The sequence below is a fragment of the Lissotriton vulgaris genome, unplaced genomic scaffold (assembly GCF_964263255.1).
Source record: "Lissotriton vulgaris unplaced genomic scaffold, aLisVul1.2 SCAFFOLD_827, whole genome shotgun sequence".
Classification (NCBI taxonomy): Eukaryota; Metazoa; Chordata; class Amphibia; order Caudata; family Salamandridae; genus Lissotriton; species Lissotriton vulgaris.
Window position 1 is genome coordinate 216582 of NW_028247218.1, and position 24597 is coordinate 241178.

A 24597-nucleotide genomic window follows, 5' to 3' on the forward strand; every position below is an offset into this window, starting at 1 on the left:
CAGTTTCAGAAAGTAGTGCAGGTTTGGTGCTTTGGGAGTATCTGTAGGCGTGGTTGAAAACAGTCCAGAAGAGGTAAAGTTTTAATATGAAGTGATAAACAAGAACTGATGCATTTATCCAGAAATTTGGAGGGAACTGGAGTAGAGAAATGGGACTAAAGGTAGCAAGATCATGGGAGTTTTTTATATACTGCCACTACAAAGTTTTTTCTAGTCATCTGAGACTGTAGCTTAAACAAGCATTTGCAATGCAATAGGTCTCGCATTTACACAAGTTTGAGCTATTGGTATTGTAAATGACAATGCTTTTTATTTATGTTTGGTTTTTTAAAACATAAATAAAGGACATTGTCATTTATAATGCCAGTAGCTCAAACTCGCGTAAATGCAAGACCTATTGCATTGAAAATCTCTACCCTGCTTTACTCAGCGGCTTACAAGAGGCCTAAGGGGGGGTGAAAAGAGTGACGGGAAAGATGAGATGAATAGGTGAAAAGTGATGTCCGTAGTTCGCGAAGTAGCGCTACGCGTAGCTACGCGAAGTGCACTAGGCGAGCTATGCGAACTACGTAGTGCACTATGAAAAATGCTGTTTGCAATGATTGCACAGTGCCGGATGCTTGTCCGCACTGTGCAAGCAGTGCAAACTGCATCTTGCACAGTGCAAGCGGTCGTTTTGTGCCGTTCAAGTAGATTTCTACTTGAGCAGCAGCTTTCTCAAAGCGGACTGGTAGTTTCTCATCGCGAGCAGTCGTGAGCATATGCGGCCACTCGCAATGAGAAACCTGACCTCACCGCGTTGAGAATCTCACCGGGAGGTTTATTTTCCACACTCTTGATCGCAACTTGATGTTGCTGATTGCGAACGAGGAAAAAGTCTCGCCGGGATGTCATTTTGGTTGCTCGCGGTCGCCAACCTGACGTTGAGGACCGCGAGCAAGCAAAAAATGTGCGCTATGCTACGTGTGTTTGCACTGTGCTACATGCAATCCGCGTAGTGCGAAGTAGCGCAAACTACATGAGCGTAGCATAGTGCTTTGCCCAGGGTTAGTGATAACTCCCACTTACATGTGTGACTACTTATAATACTCTATCCAACCAAGTAGCAAGCTCCATTAACAAACACTGGGGGATCCTGAATACTGGCCATCTACTGTGGGACAAGTCCCTTTTCTCCTACAAACAAGCAAGAAGTATTAGGGACACACTGGTAAATACCCGCCCTAGAGCGGAGGAACAGGAACAAACTACAACAGTGTTTAGCACCTGGGATCTCCCTAATATCACTGGCTATTACCCATTTGGTAATTGTAGTGTCTGCCATTTATCAGCGACCAAGATACTCAATCTAGAGGCAGGCAAAATATGGACACAAAGGTTACACACCAATTGCAACAGTACCAATGTTGTATACTTGATGACATGCCCTTGTGGGTTACGCTATGTGGGCATGACAGAGAGGAAAGTGAAACAAAGAATTTGCGAACATCGCAGCACAATTAGATGCAGAAAAGTCACAACAAAACTAACCGAACACTTCCTCCAAAGCATTCACACCACAAGTTATATGAAATGGACAGTGATAGAAGTAGTAAAACCCGGCCAAAAACTTCTCAACGCCTATTTGAAAAAGAACAATGTTGGGTATACAGGCTACCTACCAAAACCAACGGCCTAAATGATAATATACCCTGGAGCACAGTAAAACAGAGATGAGGTACATATTTCCACTACCTAAATAGCACCATAAAAAATGAAAATTTTAACAACCTACCAGTATACAGTAAATATCACACATGGGCATGATCAAAAACCCTTCAACGCACCACTGATATGGCCATCACTGGGCTAATGTGATTAATCAGCATTAAAATCTATATTTTACTTTCCCATCCCAGATATCTAGATAAGATACGGCCACCACACCTCTGTCAGAGCACATAATGGTTTGAAATGTGCAAACAGGTACTGTGCACACATCAAGTATACAATTTGGTATAACGGTATTCAAGGACAAACAAAGATGACACTGGTGGTTTGGTGAATCCAAGAATTTGTGCTTTATGTGGTTCTTTTTTTGGATGTACAGACGCCAGCCGACACGTGTTTCATCAAACAGGACAAAGCCTGTGACTCATCAGGGCTGTAAGTGGCGTGGTCAGTGTTCGGGTAAAGGTGATGTTACCAGTAGTAAATCAAGAGGATGAGCGTCTTAGGTACGAGTAGCCAAATCAGGTTTCGCGAAGCAGTTGGGTAGAACTGTAGACGGTAACCTGTGGTAACAGGTTACAGTGGAGCTATGTTCGGGATGTGTCTCCGAGAGCACATCCCGAGCATAGCTCCACTGTTACCCGGTCTCCATGGGGCGAAACCCCCTATAGATTCCAGTGAGTTGGTTTTTTAATCCCTTGGTTCCCTCCAATGTCTGTCATAAAAACCTTTAATTGGCACCCTGAACTAATGCATGAATATAGACTCACACAGTCACATTGCCACAGGCTCTTGAACGAAGAGATCTGCATGACACCCACTCTTGACATTGATTGTATATGGGTATAGAATGACAAGATAGGAGCAGAATTCAGACTCCTAACTGAAATGCATCAGTGAGCCAGTACCGAGTAAATATGCTGTATTAATATAATTTGCAATACGTATATTTACTTAATGGAGTCATGTAAAATAGTTGTAATTACATTATCAAAGTCAGAATGTACATAACTGTGTGCAAATTTTGTGCTCGATCTCTTTCAGAAGTGATTTTCTCCCTACACAGAATGCTGTAGAGTTGCCTCCCCCTAAGTACACAGTCTGGCTATTAGTTGAACCAGGTGACGAATGCGCCTTAGCGTGCGCAGACTTCCTGGTCTCAGCTCTTGGTTCTGAAGAAAACCTAGCATTACCACATATAGGTTGAAACATGTTGACCAACAACTTTTTTACTTAAAACACTGATACTTTCTGGTCAATTTAACCATTATTAGTATCTCACTTGTTTTTGACCTTATCTTGTTGCTCCAAATAAAGATTTAGGGAATACTACAAAGATATTTTTAATTCACTCGTGTACATTATCTTTCACACAAACAAAACAACCAGCTCCGCTGTAGTCCAGGCGTTGAAGCACACCCAAGTGGCATTCGGCTACTTAGGTGGACCCCGATGATGAAGCATGTCACCAACTAGGCTGGTGAGTGAGGGCTTTCTTACAAAAGGAAATACTTTTTCCTCTTGATACTATTTCTCATTTTTCCAACACCACGAGGACGCCTTCGTCCCTGGGACACTCCCTCTTTTTGTTTAGATATAGGTGATAAGTGACCCATAATATGTGTGACATCATCAACCAGGGCTGATTTTTACCAAGCACCGCTTTGCATTCTGGGACTTGTAGTCCCACAATTACAAAGGGAGGCTTGCAACTACAAGCCAGTCAATACAAAATGACTGGGAATTAAAAAACAAGATTGGGTCAGGAGTAACACAACATGGAGTCCTTGGCAGCCCGCCTAAAGGAAGAAATAGTTGGCAGGGTGTCTCATTTGTGGCCACCCTTTTTAGGTCTCGGCCTAGCGTACACTGCGCAGCAGTGTCGCACAGCCGAGATTTTATGTTTTTCCTAGAGTGAGACTTGAACCCGCCCCTCTTCTCCATTGGCTGGCTTCCTAAACGGAGGCCAGCCATTCGAGGAGATGGGCGTCACTCCGTTCAAGCCCTGTCTTTTTGGGATAGAGGGTGTGTTTTTGCTGTTCTTTCTCTCCCTGACGTCATCGGGAGAGAGCAGCCCCTCATCACGCTGCCTGCACGCCCAAGTCAGCTCTGATTGGTGTTCCTTATTAACCAATCAGAGGGCCGACTTAGGCGTGCAGGCAGCGTGAGCAGACACATCGCCTCCTCTCCCCCCAAAGAGTAAGAAGAACAAGTAAGGAGTACAATGAACGAATGCCATCGACGGAAGTAGATAGGTTGCAAAGTATCTCTTGGATAAGGTCCTAGTGCAACTAAGGCTTTGTGAACTAACGACTGACCATGTAAACTGCTAAATGGGGGTAAAGGACTATAAGAGTAGGGAATTTCAGATGAGAAACTATTAATGTGGTTTACCATAGGTTCTGAATAGATTGAGCATGAATGGTTCTAAAGCCAATGAGTGAGTCTCTCTAAACGTAGAGCATTCTAAAAATATCATACAAGTATCCCATATTCTTACCGGCAGCTTCGGGCTGACCTCTCCCTTGCAACAATGTCAGAAAAAGCGGTGCTGAGACACCGAAACCCCAGCCACTTCTGCCATGTTCTCCCTCCTGCCAGTTGACCACCTAATGTTGGTGTCCCTGCGTGACGTCACAACTCGGAAAGAGTCACTACCGGGCTGGGACAGACCGGAGCGCTGTCTGTGTGACGTCAGAACTTCGAAACGATAGAGGGAAGGGATGGAACAGAACTGTCTCAGTTCTCTATGGTTGTATTCGAGGAAGCGCCACAAAGACACATTTCCTTAATCTACAATGCGCATGGGCAAAGCATTGTCCCGGTGCTGGCCATAGTAAGATCAGGCTAAAGATCACGCCTCTGTGATGTACTCCACAATAACAGCTTTTCTGAATTGCTTTTCCCCTATCTTTTTGCACAATAAGCATGACATACAACCCTTTCAACAATGGAATTTATAGAATGTTACTATTCGGAAACTGATCCGAAGTATCAGATATTTTTACCATCGTATCAACTACGAAAATACATATATGAGATTAAATGTAGAGATCAATTCTTTTATTTGTGTACTCATATAATAGAATGTGTTTCTGGGCAACACTTGTTTTTTTAATTTTGTAAGAACATTTTATTTTTTTTGTAGTGTATGATGAAGTTATCGCAGTAAAGAACGAGATTTAGGAACTTTAAAGATAGACGTTCTATTTGTCGCCGACCAAACATCATAGCCGTATTTAAAGGCTGGTGTGTTTCTAACAGTGGTTTAACTCTGTGTTCCAAGTCTCAGCATGGCGAGAGAGTGAATGCAGAGTTCCACAATATCTTTCCGTGTTTGTACTTCGAAAGAACGATTTTTCTTCACCTGGTGAGAAGACCTCCTGCCCGAGTTTTCTGGGGGTTTCTTCCTGGGGTCTTGTGCATATATTAACTTGAGATATCTCTGAGTTAATGAATGTTTTTGTAACAATAAAGCTCAGAGACACAGGGCAATAATGGCTTCCTTGTTTGCCCAAGTTCTGATCTCAGCAAAACATGCATTAATTCAGATAGTTTTCAGTTAATGTATGTGCTGAAGAAGCCAAAAACAGAAATGCACAGATCCCACGGCATGGCTATCTATGCAATCTTAATGTAATTAAGCAGTGTGAGGCTGGATATTATAGCTGGAGAGTCTGTGGTCGTCAAGAAATGGAGCCAGGGGAAGCAACTGCTAGCACTGTTTTGCTCTTTGATATCTCTGGCACTGTGTTGCTATCTACGATCTTTGTTTCATTAGGGTAACCCTTGGATGGGAAGAAAGCAGGAATGGAAGAACCCTGTTCACAGGATTCCAATCCCTGCCATTCTCACAGGCAATATTTAGCGAATAGGAGGCCCTTTGGGGATTAAAGATGGGAATAGTGGTCATCTTTGTGATGTCATTCAGACCCAAGGGGTGGTTAATGATACCTCTCCTGTTACCAGGGACTTTGCATGCGGTCCTTGAAACACAGAAAAGTGATGGGTAGAATGCTTAAATTAATGTCCACTATTTATAATTACGCAGCACTGCATACCGGGTTATTCTTGTTTGCCTATTGTGCTACTCCAAGCAGAGATCAGTCATGCGAATCAGCCTTGGTTCATTAGAATCAGTCCAGCTGTAATTTGACCAAGACTCTAATCAGGAACACAGCAGTCCCAAAACGGTTACTACGACCTTGTTGTGCACACGTGCACACATCCACCTACCTCCCTCTGCACAGTGTGGCGCCAACTGAGAGGTATCAGTGTCTAACTTTGGCTTGGTCTATGGTATCTATTTTCTAGCACTGCCCTTGCTACCCTGGTGTCATGTGTAATTAAGGCAACTGCAGGAACAGTACAAACTGGAGGCTGATGAGTAGCAAAGGGGGGTACAGAGGTTTTTCCCTTGTGATGGCACTGAAAGTAAAAGGTACAGTGACGCCACTTGCTGTATCTCTGGCATTTAGGTGAATCTACTTTGGCTAATCAACATCCCTGCTGCACAGGGGGTTTCCTTGTGATGGCACTGAAGGTGTGTGTGTGTGGCTCTGTGTGGGTGGCTCTGTGTGTGTGTGTGTGTGGGTGGCTCTGTGTGTGTGTGTGTGTGTGTGGCTCTCTGTGTGTGTGTGTGTGTGTGTGTGTGTGTGTGTGTGTGTGGCTCTATGTGAATGACTCTGTGTAGGTGGCTCTGTATGTGTGTGTGGGTGGCTCTGTGTGGGTGGCTCTGTATGTGTGTGTGGGTGGCTCTGTGTGGGTGCAAATGCAATAGGTCTGGCATTTGTGAGTGATTAAGCTATTGGCATTGTAAATCACAATGCCATTTATTTATGTTTTAAAAACATAAATAAAAATGTCATGAGCAATGCCAATAGCTCTACCGTTAACAATGCCGAGACCATTGCATTGTAAATGCTGGTTGTATTTACACTTTGATCTCTGGCTTGGTTAATCAGACAGTGTCTGCAGCTGCCCTTTGCCTGGACTCTCATGCCAGTTCCACAATAAGCTTCCACCAGACTGTGTACGCGGAGGTGAGGCTGAGGTGTGAGTTATGACGGTTCCAGGGTCCACTTCCAACTAGAATAATAAATATGGACTAAACATTTAAACTTGTGACAGCTCCTCATACACAGAGGTCTGCTTTCAGCACATTAACCCTGTGCACTCAAATGCCTTACTAGCGTTGGTACACATGACTGGGAAGTTTCACACATATTTCTGCATTGGGCACTTGAACCCCTTCAGCGACGTTACAGGGAGTGCGCCCTGGACAGGAAAGTTACGTAAACATGTATACCAACCCAATTTCCGCCCATTGACCTTTATTGAAGCACAGGCGATTTTAGGCTGGGGAGAGCAAAAACTAAGCCGGTATTGCTTACAAAATCAGGAGTCTCCTACCTAAATCGGGTCTAGTAGCAAATGTACATAGAAATCTTTGCACAAGGTGCATTTACCCCTCACAGCTGCGGGGAAAAGGGGGGACGCTCCTACCTGCCCACTGTGTGGTTGACCAGCTGCCGTATGAGGTTCAGCTGTTTCTCAATCATGGCTCGGCTTGTTCAGGCCAGCTGCTTCTTGGGTCTGGTTCGGGAGCTGGGTCATTCCGTTATGTCAGCCCAGGGAGGTCTGGTGCATGCAACCGAGGGAACGCTGCCCTGCCTCCCTCTGTTCCTGTCAGCGAAGCGCGGTCAGATCACTTCCCTTCGTATCCCACACTCCCTGCGGGCGAGACAGGTGTGACCGAGGAAGGAGACCGGCAGAGACCACGCAGGAGGCTTGTGCCTGCTTGTGGGCGAGATAGGCGAGGACTCCCTGAGTGATAGAAACAGCTCTCAGAGACAAACAGGAGCGGACTTAGAAGGGCTTGGGAGGGAGAGAGAGAAAGCTACAGCTCCCACCTGGAGAGACTGTCGTAGGTTGATGAGGGACCAGGACTCCCTGGGGGAGAAGCGAGAGAGTCAGCCAAGGGCCGATGGAGCGTGGACACAGAGAGAGAATGCGAGAGGCACAACTAACTCCCGGTTGAGGGGAAAGAGACGACTCTTGCGTCTGTGTTGTGAACGGAGCACGGTGTCCCTAAAGCTTGAGCCGAGCCGCGCTGAGCATGAACATACAACTAATAACCAGCTGTCGCCATTGCGCGAATGAGAAAAAAGTTCTCACCTACTAATTGAAGGAGACTGTGTAATGCCGCAAGGAAACGATCCAGTCGGATGGGCAAGGCCAAAAGAAGACAAGGCGGTAACAAAGAAGCCTCATTTTCAATCGGAGGCCAGCGTTTAGCTTAAATGATGACACCAGCCAATGAAAATGATGGGCGGGGCTTCAGATCCCCTTCAGAAATCTTATAGATTACAAGACTCCTCGCAGAGCGAGGAACGCTCCAACACTAGGCGGGACCTAAAAATAGATAATTGCATGCCTTGGATATAACAAGACTGACACCAGCATAAGTTCCATGGATCACTGCAAAATTAACCACATGCGCGCTGTGCTCATTCTCCTGGAATGCTGACTTTTTAAAAAACCCATTGTTCATGACGAGCTGGGCTCGTCATCAGTGTTTGAGGAGGCTACACCATGACGAGCCCAGCTTGTCATCAGCCTCGAAGGGGTTAAGGAGGGGTCAAGAGCTATCTTTAAGTGAATAAAGCATTGGTTTCAGAAATAGTGAGCGTGGGAAAGTTTGATAATGGTCGAGACATCTGATAACAGAAGGGGATGTTATGTTCACTAGAAGTAAGAGTAGACGGTTTAGGAAAGAAACAAGTTTGTCTATTTTGCCGTGAATAAACTAATATAGTGTATGTCACTGATGAAGGCTGTATAGTGGTGCTTTGGAAGGTGGGAGCAAGAGCGCTTTTTTACTTTAGCAAAACTTTGGTAAAGGAAATTATAAAATAGGTGGATCTTTGTGGCATAATATGAAGAATGTATTCACCAGATCATTGTTTTAAAGTGTTTTAGAGCCCAAATGTATAGTACTATGCCATACATGCTCCAAACTTTTACTATTACTGTTGGCGGTAACAAGATCAATCAATACCAGTGGGCAGAAAGGCTGATCTGAAGCTCTAAATTTCCTTTAAGTAGAATGAACTGGGTTATTGAAGAGCCAATCCTCCGATTCCTTTTGGAAGCCACATTATATTGAGATTCTTCTGCCATAGAGCTTACAGTGTTGGTGGCAGTATTTAGAAGATTGGTGAGCTGTGGAGGATGTGATAAAGTCCAAGGGCAAACATTATATTTGAGACACCCAATTATATTTTTGGGACTGTTTTTGTGTATTGTAATAGATTTTACACTGACTTGTAATCTAAATGTTGTTCTCGGAGAAGAGATCTCAATGCATACTGCTGAAACGAATATAGGAATGGTCATAATTGAGCTTCAGTTGTTACTTTATCAGGGGAACTCATTTGAGCAAATTTCGATTTGGACTTTTTATATCGTTACTTAAGTTTGTCATCCAGTAATGTTTTTTTAAACTTTCTGGACTACTCAACTATATTTGCTCACTTTACACTTTTAAGTGCATCGTCCATATCATGTCAGAATTGCCGAGCCTCTAACCTATTTTATTAGTTACATTATTTATTTACCTTTTGCTGACAACTTCCGCAGATGTATAAGAAACTGAAGTTGTGGTTTTGCCCAGGTGAAAGCATTGTTGGTTCCACTGGAGAGCCAGACAGGCTCATGATTAATAGCCCCATTTTTAATTAATTCCTGACCCGTAACTGTTGGCACACGGATATTCTGTTGAGTTTGCGTTCCAAATTTGCTTTATAGCTAACACATTTTTATTTCAGCTGTGTTGCCTGATATGGTCTGTGATTTGTTTAGGGTGCTGTATCGACAGCTATGATGAAATCAAAAGAACCAAGGTTCTGGCGAGACAGTAAGAATTTTTTTTGTTACGATATGTGAGGAAGTGGCTCTATATATACTGGACCAAGATAAGGAACAGTGTGTATAGAGTCCACAAACCCCAGAGGTATAACAGAGGTTAAAGCCAGGTGTGACCTTACTCTCTTAAGTGGTAGCTTGGTCGAGCAGTAAGGCTGTGCCAGAGGACAGTGTAAAGCATTTGTTGTACCCACTCAGTCAGCAAAAGGTTTCACATCCTCAAAGACTGAACTCCAGGCCAATTGTTTTTATACCAAAGATATAGTTAAGAACCAACAGGTATCACAATATACTGTTCTCAATAGGAGAGGTCTCAGATGAGTACTTTGCAGAAAGGCAATACATTTTGTAAACACAATAGGTACAGGGGTTGCAGTAGGCAACACAATTCTAAAAACTATTTAGCATTGAGCTCAATGGGTTTTCCTATATAAATACAGCTGATTACTTTATAGATTACTCTGGTAGTTCCAGGACTGGATCCTAGAATCAGTCCTTGGATCTAAGCTGAAAACAGTTTAGTAAAAACGTTTTAGGTAATGCAGTGATTTTTAAGAAATATAAAGCTATTTTAAAAGTTCGCACTTAAAAACTTTCAATGAAAATCTGTCAATGTTATCCAATGGGAGAAAATTCAGATGGCAGTTAATATACGAGCTCGTTACTTTTGTAATCCAGTACTGGGCTCCTAGGTCCAGCACTGGGGTCTCAACTTAAAACCGGTAAGTAATTACGTTTTAGGATTTGGTATGATTTTTAAAGAATATTTCAAGTGTTCAAAAGTAGACACTTAGAAGAAATTTCACAGAAAAGCACACAATAGATTTCTATGGAGAAAATTCAAGTTACTAGTAAACCCGACTAGGATTACTTTTGCGGTTCAGTACTGGGCTACAAGACGGTACTGGCTTCTCTCCTGATCACAGGTGAGTACTTCGGAATTCGGTTGATTTTATGGGAAAATCTTAAGTTTTCAAAACTTCACACTTAGAAGATTTTTCGAGTCAAACCAGTCAATGTTATCCAATGGCAGGTAAGTGAGTTACCAGTTTCCAGGTGAGTACTCGACTGGGGAAGTTAGGGTCCTGGGCATTGACTCGGGTCAGGTCATAGACCCAGGGTCAGTTAGGTACAGTTCGTTCACCCTCAGCTGCACAGGGGCAGCTGGGTGCAGAGGTAGTTAGGCCCAATGTTATCCAATGGGGGAAAGGGGGCCTCCAGTTGGTGGCTGCTGGCTAGCAGGCCACGCGGCTGTGGGAGCTGGGCTTCTGGTCACTTGCTCAGGGCAAAGGGGGGAGTAGGATAGGACAAAGGTTGCACAGCCAGAGGCACATGGGCGGCTGGGTGCAGGGTGCTTTTGAGCCGTCGGGCGCTCAATGTTATTAAATAGGGGAAGTAAAAAGGTAACAAAGGCTGCAGACTCGGGGACGGTGATTCTTTGGGTGCGACCACCACTTTGAGAGGTAAGTTGGGATCTTGGAGAAGAGATAGGTACCCCAAAGGCAGGCACAGGGTGCTACAGAGAGCCGGGTGCAAGGGTGTCTTTTGGTGTCGGGAATCTTACCCTCGGCTTGTCGCGGTTGGTGGGGTCCCTGGTTCTGAGGCTGCAGGCGTCGTCTGGTTCGTCGAGGAGGGTCTTTGAGCACTGGACTTCGGGTCCCTGTCGCCGGGAGGGACGTCCTCGTGGTCTTGGATCACTCGGGCACAGGCCGGGCTCAGCGGGTGCAGAGTGGGCAGGTCTTGAGCTTGCTGGCTGGCACCAGGGGGTGGTTGTTGAAGCAGAGCCTCTGCTTATGAGAGTCCCAGTCTTTAAGAAGGTCAGGGCAGGCAGGTCCTCAGTGTGTTCCGAGGTTGCAGTCCGCAGGAGTCGCCAGGATTGAGCAGGAGCAGGTTCCAGTATCGACAGGCCGTTAGGGCTGGGGCCAAGTCAGTGGGTGTCGTCCTGTTAGCAGCTGCACAGCGGGTCTTTTTTTTTAATCTTCTTTCTTCTTTTCTTATCGGGATCTGAGGAAGGAAGTTTCAGGTTGCCCCTAAATACTAATTTTAGGGGCGTTACAGGTAGGCAGGGACCAATAGGTCCCTTAGCGGGGGTGGGTACACCCCCTAGCCTACTCCTCTCTTGTGGGAGGGGGGCAGGAGCCTAGCTGGGATTGGGCAGGGCTCCCCATCTTGAAGATGGCCGGAGCCCGGGGTCGTGCTTCACCTCGCCTCTCCCACCTGAGGGGTGAAGTTGGCACAGGCTGGCACACCCCCCTTCCTGACGTAGAGTTTCCTGCCAGAGTGGGGGTTGGAACTGGTGGGGGCCAGTTGCTGAGTACACCAAATGGTCTGGAGAAGCTCACAGAGGCGGCATGCCTTTGAAGCTTCCCCCTGCCCATCCTGGGGGAGGAGACCTAGCACCTCGCCCAGGATGGGCATTGTTGCAGGCCTAGGAGAGCGGGGGGCTCTCCACCCAGGGGTCCAGCAACATGCCTGCTGTGTGGCAGCCTCTGTAGCCACTCAGATGAGACGTGGATTGTAGGTTAGGTTTTCAGGGGGCATCTCTAAGATGCCCTCTGGTGCATTTTACATTAAATCCCACACTGGCATCAGTGCGGGTTTAATGTGCTGAGAAGTTTGGTACCAAACTTATCAGTCTTCAGTGTAGCCATTATGGTGTTGTGGAGTTCGTAATGACAACCTCCCAGCACCATATACTCTTAAATGGCATCACTGCACTTACAGTGCCCAGGAAATGGCTCTGGGTACTGTATGGGCACAGGGCTCATGCACCTGTGCCCACTCCACTGGCAAAGGGCACCCAGCTAGAGGGGTGACTGAAAAATGCCAGGGCAGTGGGTTCTGTGGGCATGGCACACAGGGATGTGTACCACGTCGACTCTCTGTTTAGTTCTGTACTTAGACAGTCAGCCTGCAAAGGCAGTGTGTGGGTGTCAGGGTACAGGGCCCCTAAGGGTGGCACAATAAGTGCTACAGCCCTTAGGGGTCTTCTCTGGTCACCAGGCCCTGGGTACCTAGGGTACCCTTTACTAGGGGCTGATAGGTGGCCAGAGATGCCAATTGGGTTTTGGGTTCAAAACAGTTTTAGGGAAGGAACACAGGCCCTGGTTACCTGGTTGGCAGGAGCCCAGGGCACACTCAGTCAAAGCACATCAGCAGTTCAGCAAAAAGTGGGGGCATGCCAATGCAAGAAAGATGGCACTTTCTCACAAGATATTCTTAGTTTGCAAACATGTAGATCTTATCTTGGACTGTTCTCCAGAAACTCATTCAATTCACATTTGTCTGTCTTGCAAGATTTTCCGAAACATTTCTAGTGTTTAAGAATTATTAGATGTATAGGATAAAGGCAGTCAAATAAATAATCACATTTTGGTCAGCTTAAATTAATTTTTTGGATTTAGAGTCAGATAAGAACCATCAAGACAAGGATGTGCTTGGGAACATATAAGGACAGGGAATATTTAGTTGTGGGGACATTTATGAAGAATGTTCATTTCGAGGTGATTTTGCATATGGTTGGACGAAATAAGATATAGGTCATTGAAAGAACGTGGTGCGTTTACTCGGGTAAATTAAAGTCTGGTACAGTTAAGAATTTGGAGACAAATACTTTTTAGGAGAGAAGTGAGGTTTGTGCATTAATGAAGGTAAATAAAAGTGTAGTACGGGCAGGAGTTTGGAGATGATACTTTTTAAGAGGAAGAGCCTCAAACGAGCATTGAGGTTACCTACATAACCTAATGGGATGGAGAATTATCCTTCCATTAGCCTATGAAAGCACTTAATATGATGATGCAGCATTGACCTCAGCTCATTCTGTTTTTACCTCAAAGAATAGATGTTTGAAGCAGGCAAATGGTGTGAAGGAGGTAGTGATAATGAATGTGGTTAACACTTTAACTTTGGAGGAAAGTGAATTGATACAAGTTTGAATGTGTTCTTGTTGAGCAGTGCTGCGTTCTAAGGTAAGTAAAGGGATTTAGTTGAAATGTTAGCTGGCGAGGAAGCAAGCATGAAGGCCCACTTGGCTATGTCAAGCATGCAACAAGTTTCTGGATCAGCGATAATGACGATGGAGAACTTCTAAAAGGGAGGCAAGAGGGAAACAAAGTAAAGCTGGAAGGAATTGATATATGGAATCCTGAGTAAACGAGAGTATGTTGTCAAACTATAATGTATTTAACTGTGCCACCGAGATATATTTGGTCATTGCTCAAAGTTATTGTCATACTGCTTAACATTCACAGATCGAGTCTAACTGTTTTTTCCATCTTCTAGCAGCGTCATTTGGTACTGCCTCTATGAGCATGCCTGCAGGATTTGGAGCTCCTACTGCGTATAATCTTCCTACCAGTTTTAGTGGTACTTTTCATCAGCCAGCATTTCCTGCCCAAGCAGCTTTCCCACAGCAGGCAGCCTTTTCTCAGCAACAGAATGGTAATCTAATACATGCAGGTAGTGTTTATAAATGTGTTTAGCAAAAATTGTATTTTTCTTGAAGATGTATTTCTTGTTTGCATTCATGTGAAGACTCTTACTCAGAAATCTATACTTGACTTGTACGTAGACATGTACAAATCTTAACATCGATTTTGAGTAATATTAGCTATCACTGACAAAGGAAATTAGCCAGTTAAATGTTTCAGTGCCTACAGAATAGTGGTAGGGGTTTAAAGGAAGACAATTTATAGATGTTTTGTACAACCAACAGATAAAATTCGTTTTTTCTTAAGAAACCAACATATTCAATCGTTTGATTCATCTGGGTCATTTTTGAGTATATGTCAAGTAGAACAGAAACTTCAATTTCACAACAGGATTGTGCTATATTTTATATGATCACAGCATGGTGTTTAAAAGTAAAGTTAAATATTGGCATACTAAGAAGACAAGTTGATCCTCTTAACTGGTTTGTCCTACCTCTAACACCAACACCACAAAACCTGCATGCCTCATAATATGTATTAGGTTTCTCTCTTTTTTTTTCAGCAGTCCCTTATTGATGTTAAACAAACCTAGTGTACAAAACAGTGTCCCATCAGCATTTTCAAAACATTACGAATCAACATTTTATAATTTCACTTTGTTACTCAATATCCCTTCTACCTGCATGTAAGCATTATTTTTTTCAGCATGTCCCTTCTATGGCATTAAATGTGCTATGACTTTTGCATATCCCTATCTCAGCAGACCGTATAATGGCTATTTAGAAGATTTGCCAATGTACAGTTTTTATGCCGGCTGAGGAGGAGAGATGTATGGTTCTGATGGATACATCTGCCTGTGGATTCCTCACCTTGTGAATATCCCCTGCGCCAGCAGCATGCAGAAATTTTTCGTAGCTCTCCACTGACGTCACCGGAGCCATAAGAGAGCCTCGTTGGCGTGATGACGTCAGTTACCTTTTTTCTGCGCCGTCAACGCTAACGGTTTTCTGGGACTCTCCGTACTTGTATCGTTACATAGTATTCTTGGCTTGATCTTCTTGTTGCCTTTTTGAAAAATGTCTTCGAGGATGTAGGCTTTCAAGGCCTGTAGAGAGTGTAGGGGTCATATGTCGATCACTGACCCCCACGAGGACTGTGTCCAGTGTTTATCGTCAGACCATGATGTTGAGGGTTGCTCTTGCTGTCCCAAGATGAACCCCAAAGCTTTGAAAGAAAGAGAGGCCAAACTCTTTATGGCGAAGATCAGAAAGGAGAAGAGGGGTCGGAGGAGGTCAAGATCGAGGTCAAAGTCGTCGTCTGCTCGTGCTTTAAAGCCGAAGAAGCACAGGAAAAAGAGGAGAGACGGCTCTCTGCGCCGTCCGACAAGGATTCGGCTCCGAAGTCTACTTCGCCGGCTCCTCGACATCGGAAGGACTTTGTATTGCCATCTCCTTCAAGCTCGACTCAGGTGTCTCCAGTTCGTTCGGCTTCACCTGAGAAGTCACCGGTGCTTTCTCCAACGCCGGTTCAGTCTCCTGTCCCGGTAGATGAAGCTCCAGTTCCTGAAGAATCTGCAGCTCCAATGGCTCCACCATCGGCGCCGGTTGGCCCGAGTCCGGTAATGCCTCACTCTGAGACTGTCCCGGCGGCCTACCCACCTTTCCCTGGCCTGGGTACAGATTCCTAGCATTACTTAAATGCGATGTATGGAATCTTCGCTAGAGCCTAGTACCCCTCTGGAGTGCCTTCAGGTCCCTTGGGTACTATGGCCTTTAACCTGGCTCTCTTTATGCCGTTCCTGCCTGCGACTCCGTCCTGGCATTTTGCGGCGCCGAGGGCATCGATGCCGTATCATTCCTCTCCGGCTCAGTCAGTTCTACCTTGCTTGACCACGGTTGTGCCTCCGGATCCAAGTTAGATGCCAGGTCCGGATTCGTTGGAGTCGCGTCTGGCGCCGCCGAAGCCAATCCCGAGGATGAGGTCAAAGCAAGAGGCGCAGAGGATTTTGGAGGAACAGTGTTTCCAGGCGGAAGAGGAAATGGAGGAAGGTGAGCTTGAGGAGTCGGAAGACTTTTTTGAGGGGTTGAAGGAGGCTAGTGGATTGGATACGTCCCCGGAATGGGGACTTTCTCCACCTACAGATGCTCCATCTAAGGATGTGACTCCTTACCACACAGTGATCAAGAAAGCAGCAGAACGCTTAGATCTGCAACTTCCAACGGCTGAATTTAAGTCTAACATTCTTACTGAGGTACTGCATTCTCCTTCTACTGTGATAGAGCCATTATTGCCCTTTAATGATGCCATCACTGAGCCAGTGTTGGAAGTCTGGTATTAGCCCTTTTCAGCTCCAGCAGTGTCGAAGTCTATCGCTAGGAGGTACAGGACTGCTCCAGGAGACCCGGATTAAAAGTAATGTCCATAGACATACATAGAGAAAAAGGGTCTAAGGACCTCCCCTTAGTAGCCTTTCCTTGTCCTTATGTAAAAAGGACCAAACTCTCACAGTCAGCCAATCAGCTCCGACCTCCCTCTAGAACCTTCCTGGGAGGAGCCTCAGTCCCTCAGATTTTCTACCGCACGTTGTGCTAGGGAGTCTCCAGCCTGAGCTCTCCTCAGGATTCCTCAAAATTCATCAAACTTTCTTGAAAAGTGTTATCTGAACCCTCAACTCTTCAAGGATTACTTCACTACACTGTCTTGGCAGTAAGTGTATTCTTTCCACTGCTTCTTCCATGTCTGATTCAAAGAAGAAAGCCCTTTTCAGGGCCTGCTCTTCCTGTATCAAGAAAAGGATCCATGTGGATGATCAGCACGACCTGTGCTTGTATTGCCTTTACCCGGACCATGTCTCAGACAAATGCAAGATTTGTAGGTCTTTTCCTAAAAAGACCGTGAGAGATAGGGAAGGTCGCCTTCTTATTTGGCTTGACAGGCTTAAGGACAGAGACAATCTGGACTCCTCTGTGAGCAGTGTTTCCAGGACCTCAGCTGTCTCCCAAAAGAGGCCTAGGGTGTCTTCCCCTGGCCCCTCAGACACTCCTCCTACGAAGACCCTCAAGAAGTCTTCAGAGGCGAGATCTGCGACATCTTCAGTGTCTGCTAAGGATGATAAAACCTTTAAGAAGCCTGCTTCGTCCTCTAGACAAGCCCAGAGGACTACCTCAGTCACGACCAGTGTCTACCACATCAGCGTCGTCGCCTTCAGCATCGACGACGACGACTAAGTCTTCCTCATCTTCAGGTAGACCTGTTTCCTCTATTATACTCCTAAAATCGTCGTCGACGACAAAGACCATGTCGACGACGAAGACTACACCGTCGACGACGCCGTCGTCATTGACGAGCCCATCGTCGTCTAAGACGTTACCAAAGATCCCACCGTCGACGACGAAGGTGTCGACGAGGGACTCGTCGACGAGGACGTCGTCTACGAAAACACCGTCGACGAAGACGTCGACGACGACTTCGCAGTCGTCGACGACCAAGAATCCGTCGCCAACTCCACCGTCGACGAGGACCTCGTCGACGACTCCGTTGACGAAAGGCTCGTCGTCGACGGCGACGACCCCGTCGACGAAGACTCCGTCGACGAAGGACTCGACGACGACGACACCGTCGACGGAAGGCTCGTCGTCGAAGGGGGCACTGCCTGAGCCATGGAAAAAATCGAAACTGGTGGAAGTATCGACCCTCATGCTGCCGCCGTCGACGGTTCCCTCGACGACGACAGGCTCGGATACGAAGTCTGGCAAGCCTAACAAACCGCAAATTACCCCGGAAACAACGTCTCCGAGTAAAGTGGAGACGCAACCACCTCAGGAAATCTTCCAAAGCGAAGAATCCGAACAGGATGACCACCTGGATCCCGCTACTTCGGTCTCGGACCTTAACATCAAATGCCAAAGCACTGATGAGGAACAGGAAGACTTCACCTATCAGGAACACTCTGTCCATACTAGTGTCTGCACGGAAGTCACCCCCATGATATGCTTACCGGCGACCCTTGTTGATGACTTAAGATTCCTTGTACAGGATTACAAACAACGCTTTCCAGAGGCGGACAGAGGCGGTCAAGCGCCTAAGATTCATGCGCCTGAGGACAAGGGGCATCAGACACCTACAGTCCAAGTACCAGTGTCCGCCCCAAAACAAACTCAGCATCACCCTCAATCCCACCATGACGTCCAGCCTCAGGTGGTGGTCTCTTCGGACGAAGATGAGGAGGAGGAAGAACTAGAGGAAGGAGAGGTCCAGGAGGTACACTCGGACCAGGATGAAGAGGATGAATATGTGGCATCATCCCCAGCTTCACCACAACCACGGCAAGCGGACTCCCCGCCTGTGGACATTACCGGCTTCCATAAGCTTGTGGAGAGAGCAGCGAAGAGATTCCATATGGCTGTGGAATCAACAGAAACGGACTGTTTCTTGCACGATTTTAAAGAACAGACTCAAAAGTCCGCTAAAGCTATTCCGATTATAGAATTCTTGTGGGAACAAGGAAAGAAATTAATGCTGACACTGGCTTCTGTACCGGCGGTTGTTCCACGCCTAGACAAGAAATACAGAGCACCACTTACTGCGGCGGCTTGCCTCAATGGTCACCCCAAACCAGACTCGGTGGTGACACAGGCGGCCCAGAAACACTCCCGCAACCCTTCCTCACCACTGTCCGCTCCCCCGGACAAGGAGGGCAGGAAACTTGACACGATTGGAAAGCGCTTCACAACCACATCGGCCATGACCATCAAGGTGGCCAACTCCATTGCCTTGTTGGGGCGTTACAATCGCCAACTCTGGGAGGACATAGCCCCTTACATGAAGGAACTGCCTGACGCAGTCCAGGGTGAGGTAAAGGCGCTCCTGGCGGAAGGTCAATCTTCAGCAGCGGAATTAATTGACTGTGCTATCGACGCAGCCATGACAGGCTTCCGTCAGCTTGCGGGGGCTGCAGTCCTACGACGTCAAGGATGGCTGAGAGCGACATCATTCCGCCAGGAAGTACAATCGAAGGTTCTAGACATGCCCTTCGACGGACAGCACCTTTTTGGAGAAAAAATCGACGAGGCACTGCAGGCCATTAAGAAGGACACAGACACGGCAAGGGCACTGGGCACTCTGCAGTCCAGAAACCAGTCCTTTCGGGGCAACAGATCCAGAGGTCAGTCCTCTTATCCAGGTTCCTATCAGAACAGGTCCTCGTATTCGCACAAACACCCGCGCCTGCTTCTCAAGGAACTTTCGACAATGCTACAGAAGGGGGCAATCGAAAGGGTGCCGGCATCCTCAAAGGGGAAGGGATTTTACTCCCACTTCTTTCTTGTACAGCAAAAAGAGAACAAGTGGAGGCCCATCCTGGATCTCCGGGCGCTCAACGCCTTCCTACGGAGCCAATCGTTCAGGATGGTGACGATTCAAGAAATTCTGGGCATTCTAGAAAGAGGAGATTTCATGACATCCTTAGATCTCCAGGATGCCTACTACCACATCCCCATCCTCAGAAGTCACCGGAAATTCCTGAGATTCGAGGTGGCGGGCCGTCACTATCAGTTCAAAGTCCTGCCATTCGGCCTCAAGTCCGCGCCGCGGATCTTCACGAAGTGCCTTGCGCCGGTGGCAGCCTTCCTACGGCAACTGGGTCACCAAGTCTTCCCCTACCTAGACGATTGGCTGGTGAAAGCACCCTCACCTGGAGACGCAGTCGAATCCTCCAACGCCTGCACCAATCTTTTTCAGAGACTGGGATTGACCCTCAATCTCAAAAAATCCTGCATAGTCCCCGCAACGAAAATTACCTTCCTAGGGGCCACCTTGGACACGGAGTGCACAAGAGCCTTCCCCTCGAAGGAGAGGACGGACAAGATCTTATCTCTGGCCACGGCTGTGGCAGCAAAGACGCACCTAAAAGTTCGGACTTACACCTCCCTCCTAGGGATGATGTCTTCCTGCATACTCCTCATCCCGCACTGCAGACTCAGAATGCGCCCCTTGCAGGAGGCACTCACGAGCCAATGGACTCAAAGTACTGGCTCCTTCGAAGACATTATTCGGATCACACCAAAAATGTCCAAAGGTCTGCAATGGTGGAAACGTCGCAAGAATCTAACTGCAGGGTTACCGTTTCTCCTTCCAGCATCACCTCTAGTGATAACCACAGACGCCTCCCTAGAGGGATGGGGCGCTGTTCTCCAGGACCTTCGGATCAGCGGCAAATGGGACACTCAGGAAAAATCGCTCCATATAAACCTTTTGGAGCTGAGAGCCGTGTATCTAGCTCTCCAGGCCTTCCTGCCACGCATCCAGAACTCCCCGGTGCTCGTCAGGACAAACAACACCACGACGATGCACTATCTCAACAAACAAGGGGGAACGCGTTCGCTCTCTCTCTCACGCGAATCGCAAAAGATCTGGAACTGGCTAGTGCTGCACGGAATCCCGCTCAAAGCAGAATATGTCCCAGGAAAGGACAATACCATCGCGGACGCCCTGAGCAGGCAAAAATCCCTCTCCCACGAGTGGGAACTTTCCGACAGCGCTCTCACTCACATCTTCTCTCTATGGGGAGTCCCGAACATCGACCTGTTTGCCACCAAGGGGAACGCCAAATGCCCAAGCTACGCAAGTTGGCATCCCCAACAAGGGTCACTAGGAAATGCATTTTCCATCGGATGGTTCAGCGCCTTTGCATACGCTTTTCCTCCATTCCCGATGATCCCGCGGCTCCTCAGGAAGATGAAGGTGGAGCCCTGTACCCTGATCCTAATTGCCCCGTTCTGGCCGAGGCAACACTGGTTCTCGGATCGGCTTCGACTCTCCATCAGATCACCGATTCGCCTGAAACAACACCCGAACCTCCTGACGATGTCCAACGGGCAAGTACAGCACCCGAACCTCCAATCGCTCAAATTATCGGCATGGCTCCTGAGCACAGAGAGTTCGGTGGCCTGAATATCCCACAAGACTGCAGGGATGTATTAGCTAAAGCAAGGGCGGACAGTACGAACAAAACCTACACTCTCAAATGGAAGAGGTTCTGCATTTGGTGTTCGGACCAGGGCCTACGGCCCCTCGCCATCACCCCTGAACAGATATTACCATACCTCCTGCATTTGGCTCAGTCGGGACTAGCGCATGCGTCCATCAAGGTTCACCTGGCGGCTATCTCGAGGTTCACCAGAACTGTCACAGGGCCTTCTCTGTGGTCAAGTCGGCTGGTCAAGCAATTCCTAAAGGGGCTCTACAGATCCTTTCCGAGGCCTCGGAAAGTACCTCCTACATGGCAGCTTAATCTGATACTCAACCAACTCATGCGTCACCCGTTTGAGCCCATTCATCGGGCATCTCTTAAACACATCTCATGGAAGACAGCGCTCTTGCTCGCTCTAACATCTGCCAGAAGGGTTAGCGAGCTGCAAGCTTTGTCCATTCAGGAACCATATATGCAATTCAGACATGACAGGGTGATACTGCGACCAAACCCTAAGTTCATTCCAGAAGTACCTTCGGACTTTCATCTCAATGAACCAATAGTCCTTAAGTCCTTCTTTGCCAACCCTTCAACAGCAGCGGAACGATCGCTGCATTCTTTGGACCTTATGAGATGCCTAAAGTTCTACCTGGACAAGACTAAGGCTCTCAGGAAATCTTTACAACTGTTCGTGGCATACAGCAGACCGCGAATGGGCCTGCCTCTCACGAAGCAAAGCATCTCCAGATGGATCTCCTCTGCGATTTCATTCTGCCACGAAAAGGCCGGCCGGCCTTTGAATGATCATGTTACTGCTCATTCCACCAGGGCGATGTCCACGTCAACAGCACTGTTTGCTGGAGTGCCGATCCTGGACATCTGCAGAGCGGCGACCTGGAAGTCACTGCATACTTTCTCCAGACACTACTGCCTGGATATCGAACTCCAGAAGGATGCAGCAGTGGGCCAGGCGGTGCTTCGCCATCTCTTTCAGTAAGGTGAGCCTTCCTACATCCCGCCTTCCAGGTATGCACATTCTTGCTCTGATGATATTCTATCTATGCTGTCTCCTTGTTGTATGATATTATATGCATTATCTAACATGACGGCAGAGCAACTCTACTTTACAGATGTGCTACTATGATTGCTAGCTATTCTGATTCAGGCATGTGAATCTATGAAAGACACCCCTAATACTGGATAAGAAATGCGTTACTTACCTGTAACAGCAGTTATCCAGTATTGGTGTCTTTCATAGATTCACATGCAACCCTCCCGCCTCCCCTGGAAGGACTCACTTCCCTCTCGGACTATATTACGCCAACCTAGCTGGGTGCGTACGAAAATCTGAGGGACTGAGGCTCCTCCCAGGAAGGTTCTAGAGGGAGGTCGGAGCTGATTGGCTGACTGTGAGAGTTTGGTCCTTTTTACATAAGGACAAGGAAAGGCTACTAAGGGGAGGCCCTTAGACCCTTTTTCTCTATGTATGTCTATGGACATTACTTTTTTATTTACCGGAGGCTCCCGTCTCGACGACGGGGAATGATTCAGGCATGTGAATCTATGAAAGACACCAATACTGGATAACTGCTGTTACAGGTAAGTAATGCATTTCTTTCCTTTCATCTCATCCTTCTCCTGAGAGCCTGGTGGTGCAGGCTGCTTAATCCAAAAAATCTTCTGGGGCCTTTCCTCAAGTCCCTGGGGACAGCGACTCTAAGAAGCTTGAACAATCTGCTAAAAAGGTCTTTTCTTCAGCAAGTATGGCCCTAAAGTCCACGAACGCCACTTGTCTATTAGGTCTTTACATACATGCTCTTATGGACTCCGCGAAGCAGCTTGTCCCACAATTGTCTGAAGAGAGCAGACTGAATTTTAATGAGGTTTTGGCGGATACTCAGGCTGCTGCATGCCAGGTTATACAGAGTGGTCTGGACACTGCGGACTCGGTTGCTAGAATCATGGGTTCTTCTATTGCCATGAGAAGTGCTTGGCTCCTGTCATCAGAGTTATCTACTGATGTGCAGGCAACTCTTCTTGACCTCCCTTTTGATGGCTCCAGGCTGTTTGGTGAGAAGGCCGATTCAGCCTTGCAGAGGTTCAAGGAAAGCAAAGCCACCGCAAAGTCTTTGGGCCTGCTGGCACAGCCTAGGGGCTATGCCTACAGAAGATTCTGAGGTTTTGGAAGGTCGTCCTTTTGGACCTACAGGCAGCCGCAGAGGCAGCAACATAATCCACTGTTTAAGACCTACAGAGGCAAGAACAGAGGACAGCCACGAGGTCGTCAGCCCTCCTCCTCCTCCTCCTCCTCCCCTCCTATTGCCAATACAGCAAAGCAGCCCAAGATCCACCTTCCTTGATCATGTGGGTCCTGTGGGGGGGTCGCATTACCCACTTTCTACAAGATTGGGAATCGGTCACTACGGACCTCTGGGTTCTAAATCTTGTGGAAAATGGGTATGCCCTTCCCTTTCGGGAATTTCCTCCAAATTACCCGTTCAGAGGACCATCTTCTTCTGCAGCAGGAAGTCCTTAAATTGCTAAAGAAAGATGCGATAGAGGTAGTTCCGGAGCGGGAGAGGGTCAGGGATGCTATTCCCGGTATTTCCTGATTCCCAGAAAGGATGGCAGGCTATGTCCAATCCTGGATCTCAGGATCTTGAACCTTTTTCTGAAACAGGAGAAGTTCAAGATGCTCACCCTTGCGCTGGTTCTTAAAGCGCTGGAACAGGAGGACTGGATGGTGTCCATCGACTTGCAGGATGCGTATTTTCATATTCCTATCCTGAAGTTGCACAGGAAGTATCTCCGTTTTATGGTAGGGTCGCAACACTTTCAGTATGCGGTTCTCCCGTTTGGACTTACTTCTGCACCTCGAGTCTTCACCAAGGTGATGGCAGTGGTGGCAGCCCATCTCTGGAGATTGGGGATTCCAGTTTTTCCCCTATCTGGACGACTAGCTGCTCAAAGCGGAGCCTGTTGTTCAAATTGGGTTTCTCGATAAACATGCCCAAATCTCACCTGGCGCCCTCACAGCGCAACCTGTTCATAGGAGGCGGTACTGGACACTACTGTGTGTAGAGCATTCCCACCTCCACAAAGGATTCTCGACATTCTGGAAATGATCCCTTTATTCTACAATGGAGCGGTCGTTCCAGTCCTGAAGGACCTTCGCCTGCCCGGTCCGTTTTCTTCCTGCATTCTGCTGGTCAGCCATTCATGCTGGCACATATGAGGGCACTCCAGTGGTGCCTCCGCAGGCAATGGTTTCAACACAATGGGGTTCTCAGGGAGTCGATCAAGATCTCCAGAGACACTGCAGCGGATTTGTGTTGGTGGGACGTGGAGGGCAATCTGTCTCGAGAAAAGCCCTTCCATCGGTTGCCACAGTGATAACTGATGCATCAAATCTAGGGTGGGGTGCTCATCTGGGGGAACCTGGAGATCAAGGGTCTTTTGTCACCAGAGGAAAAGTTGCTTCATATCAACCTTCTAGAGTTGCGGGCGATACGTTTGGTGCTCAAGGCCTTCCTCCCCTCACGGTCGGTCAGTTCAGGTCCT

The 24597-nt window shown here is 47.3% G+C and overlaps 1 protein-coding gene across 1 annotated transcript in view; it reads left to right on the forward strand.

The window, feature by feature from the left end:
- Window positions 1-24597, forward strand: part of LOC147665215 (arf-GAP domain and FG repeat-containing protein 1-like) — a gene marked incomplete at its 5' end in the record, with an annotated part of 303816 nt that overhangs the window by 210376 nt on the left and 68843 nt on the right. The window contains one exon of the mRNA XM_086949669.1: window positions 13918-14076. Within this exon, the coding sequence (XP_086805795.1) occupies window positions 13918-14076 (159 nt within the window). The remainder of the gene's footprint in view (window positions 1-13917; window positions 14077-24597) is intronic.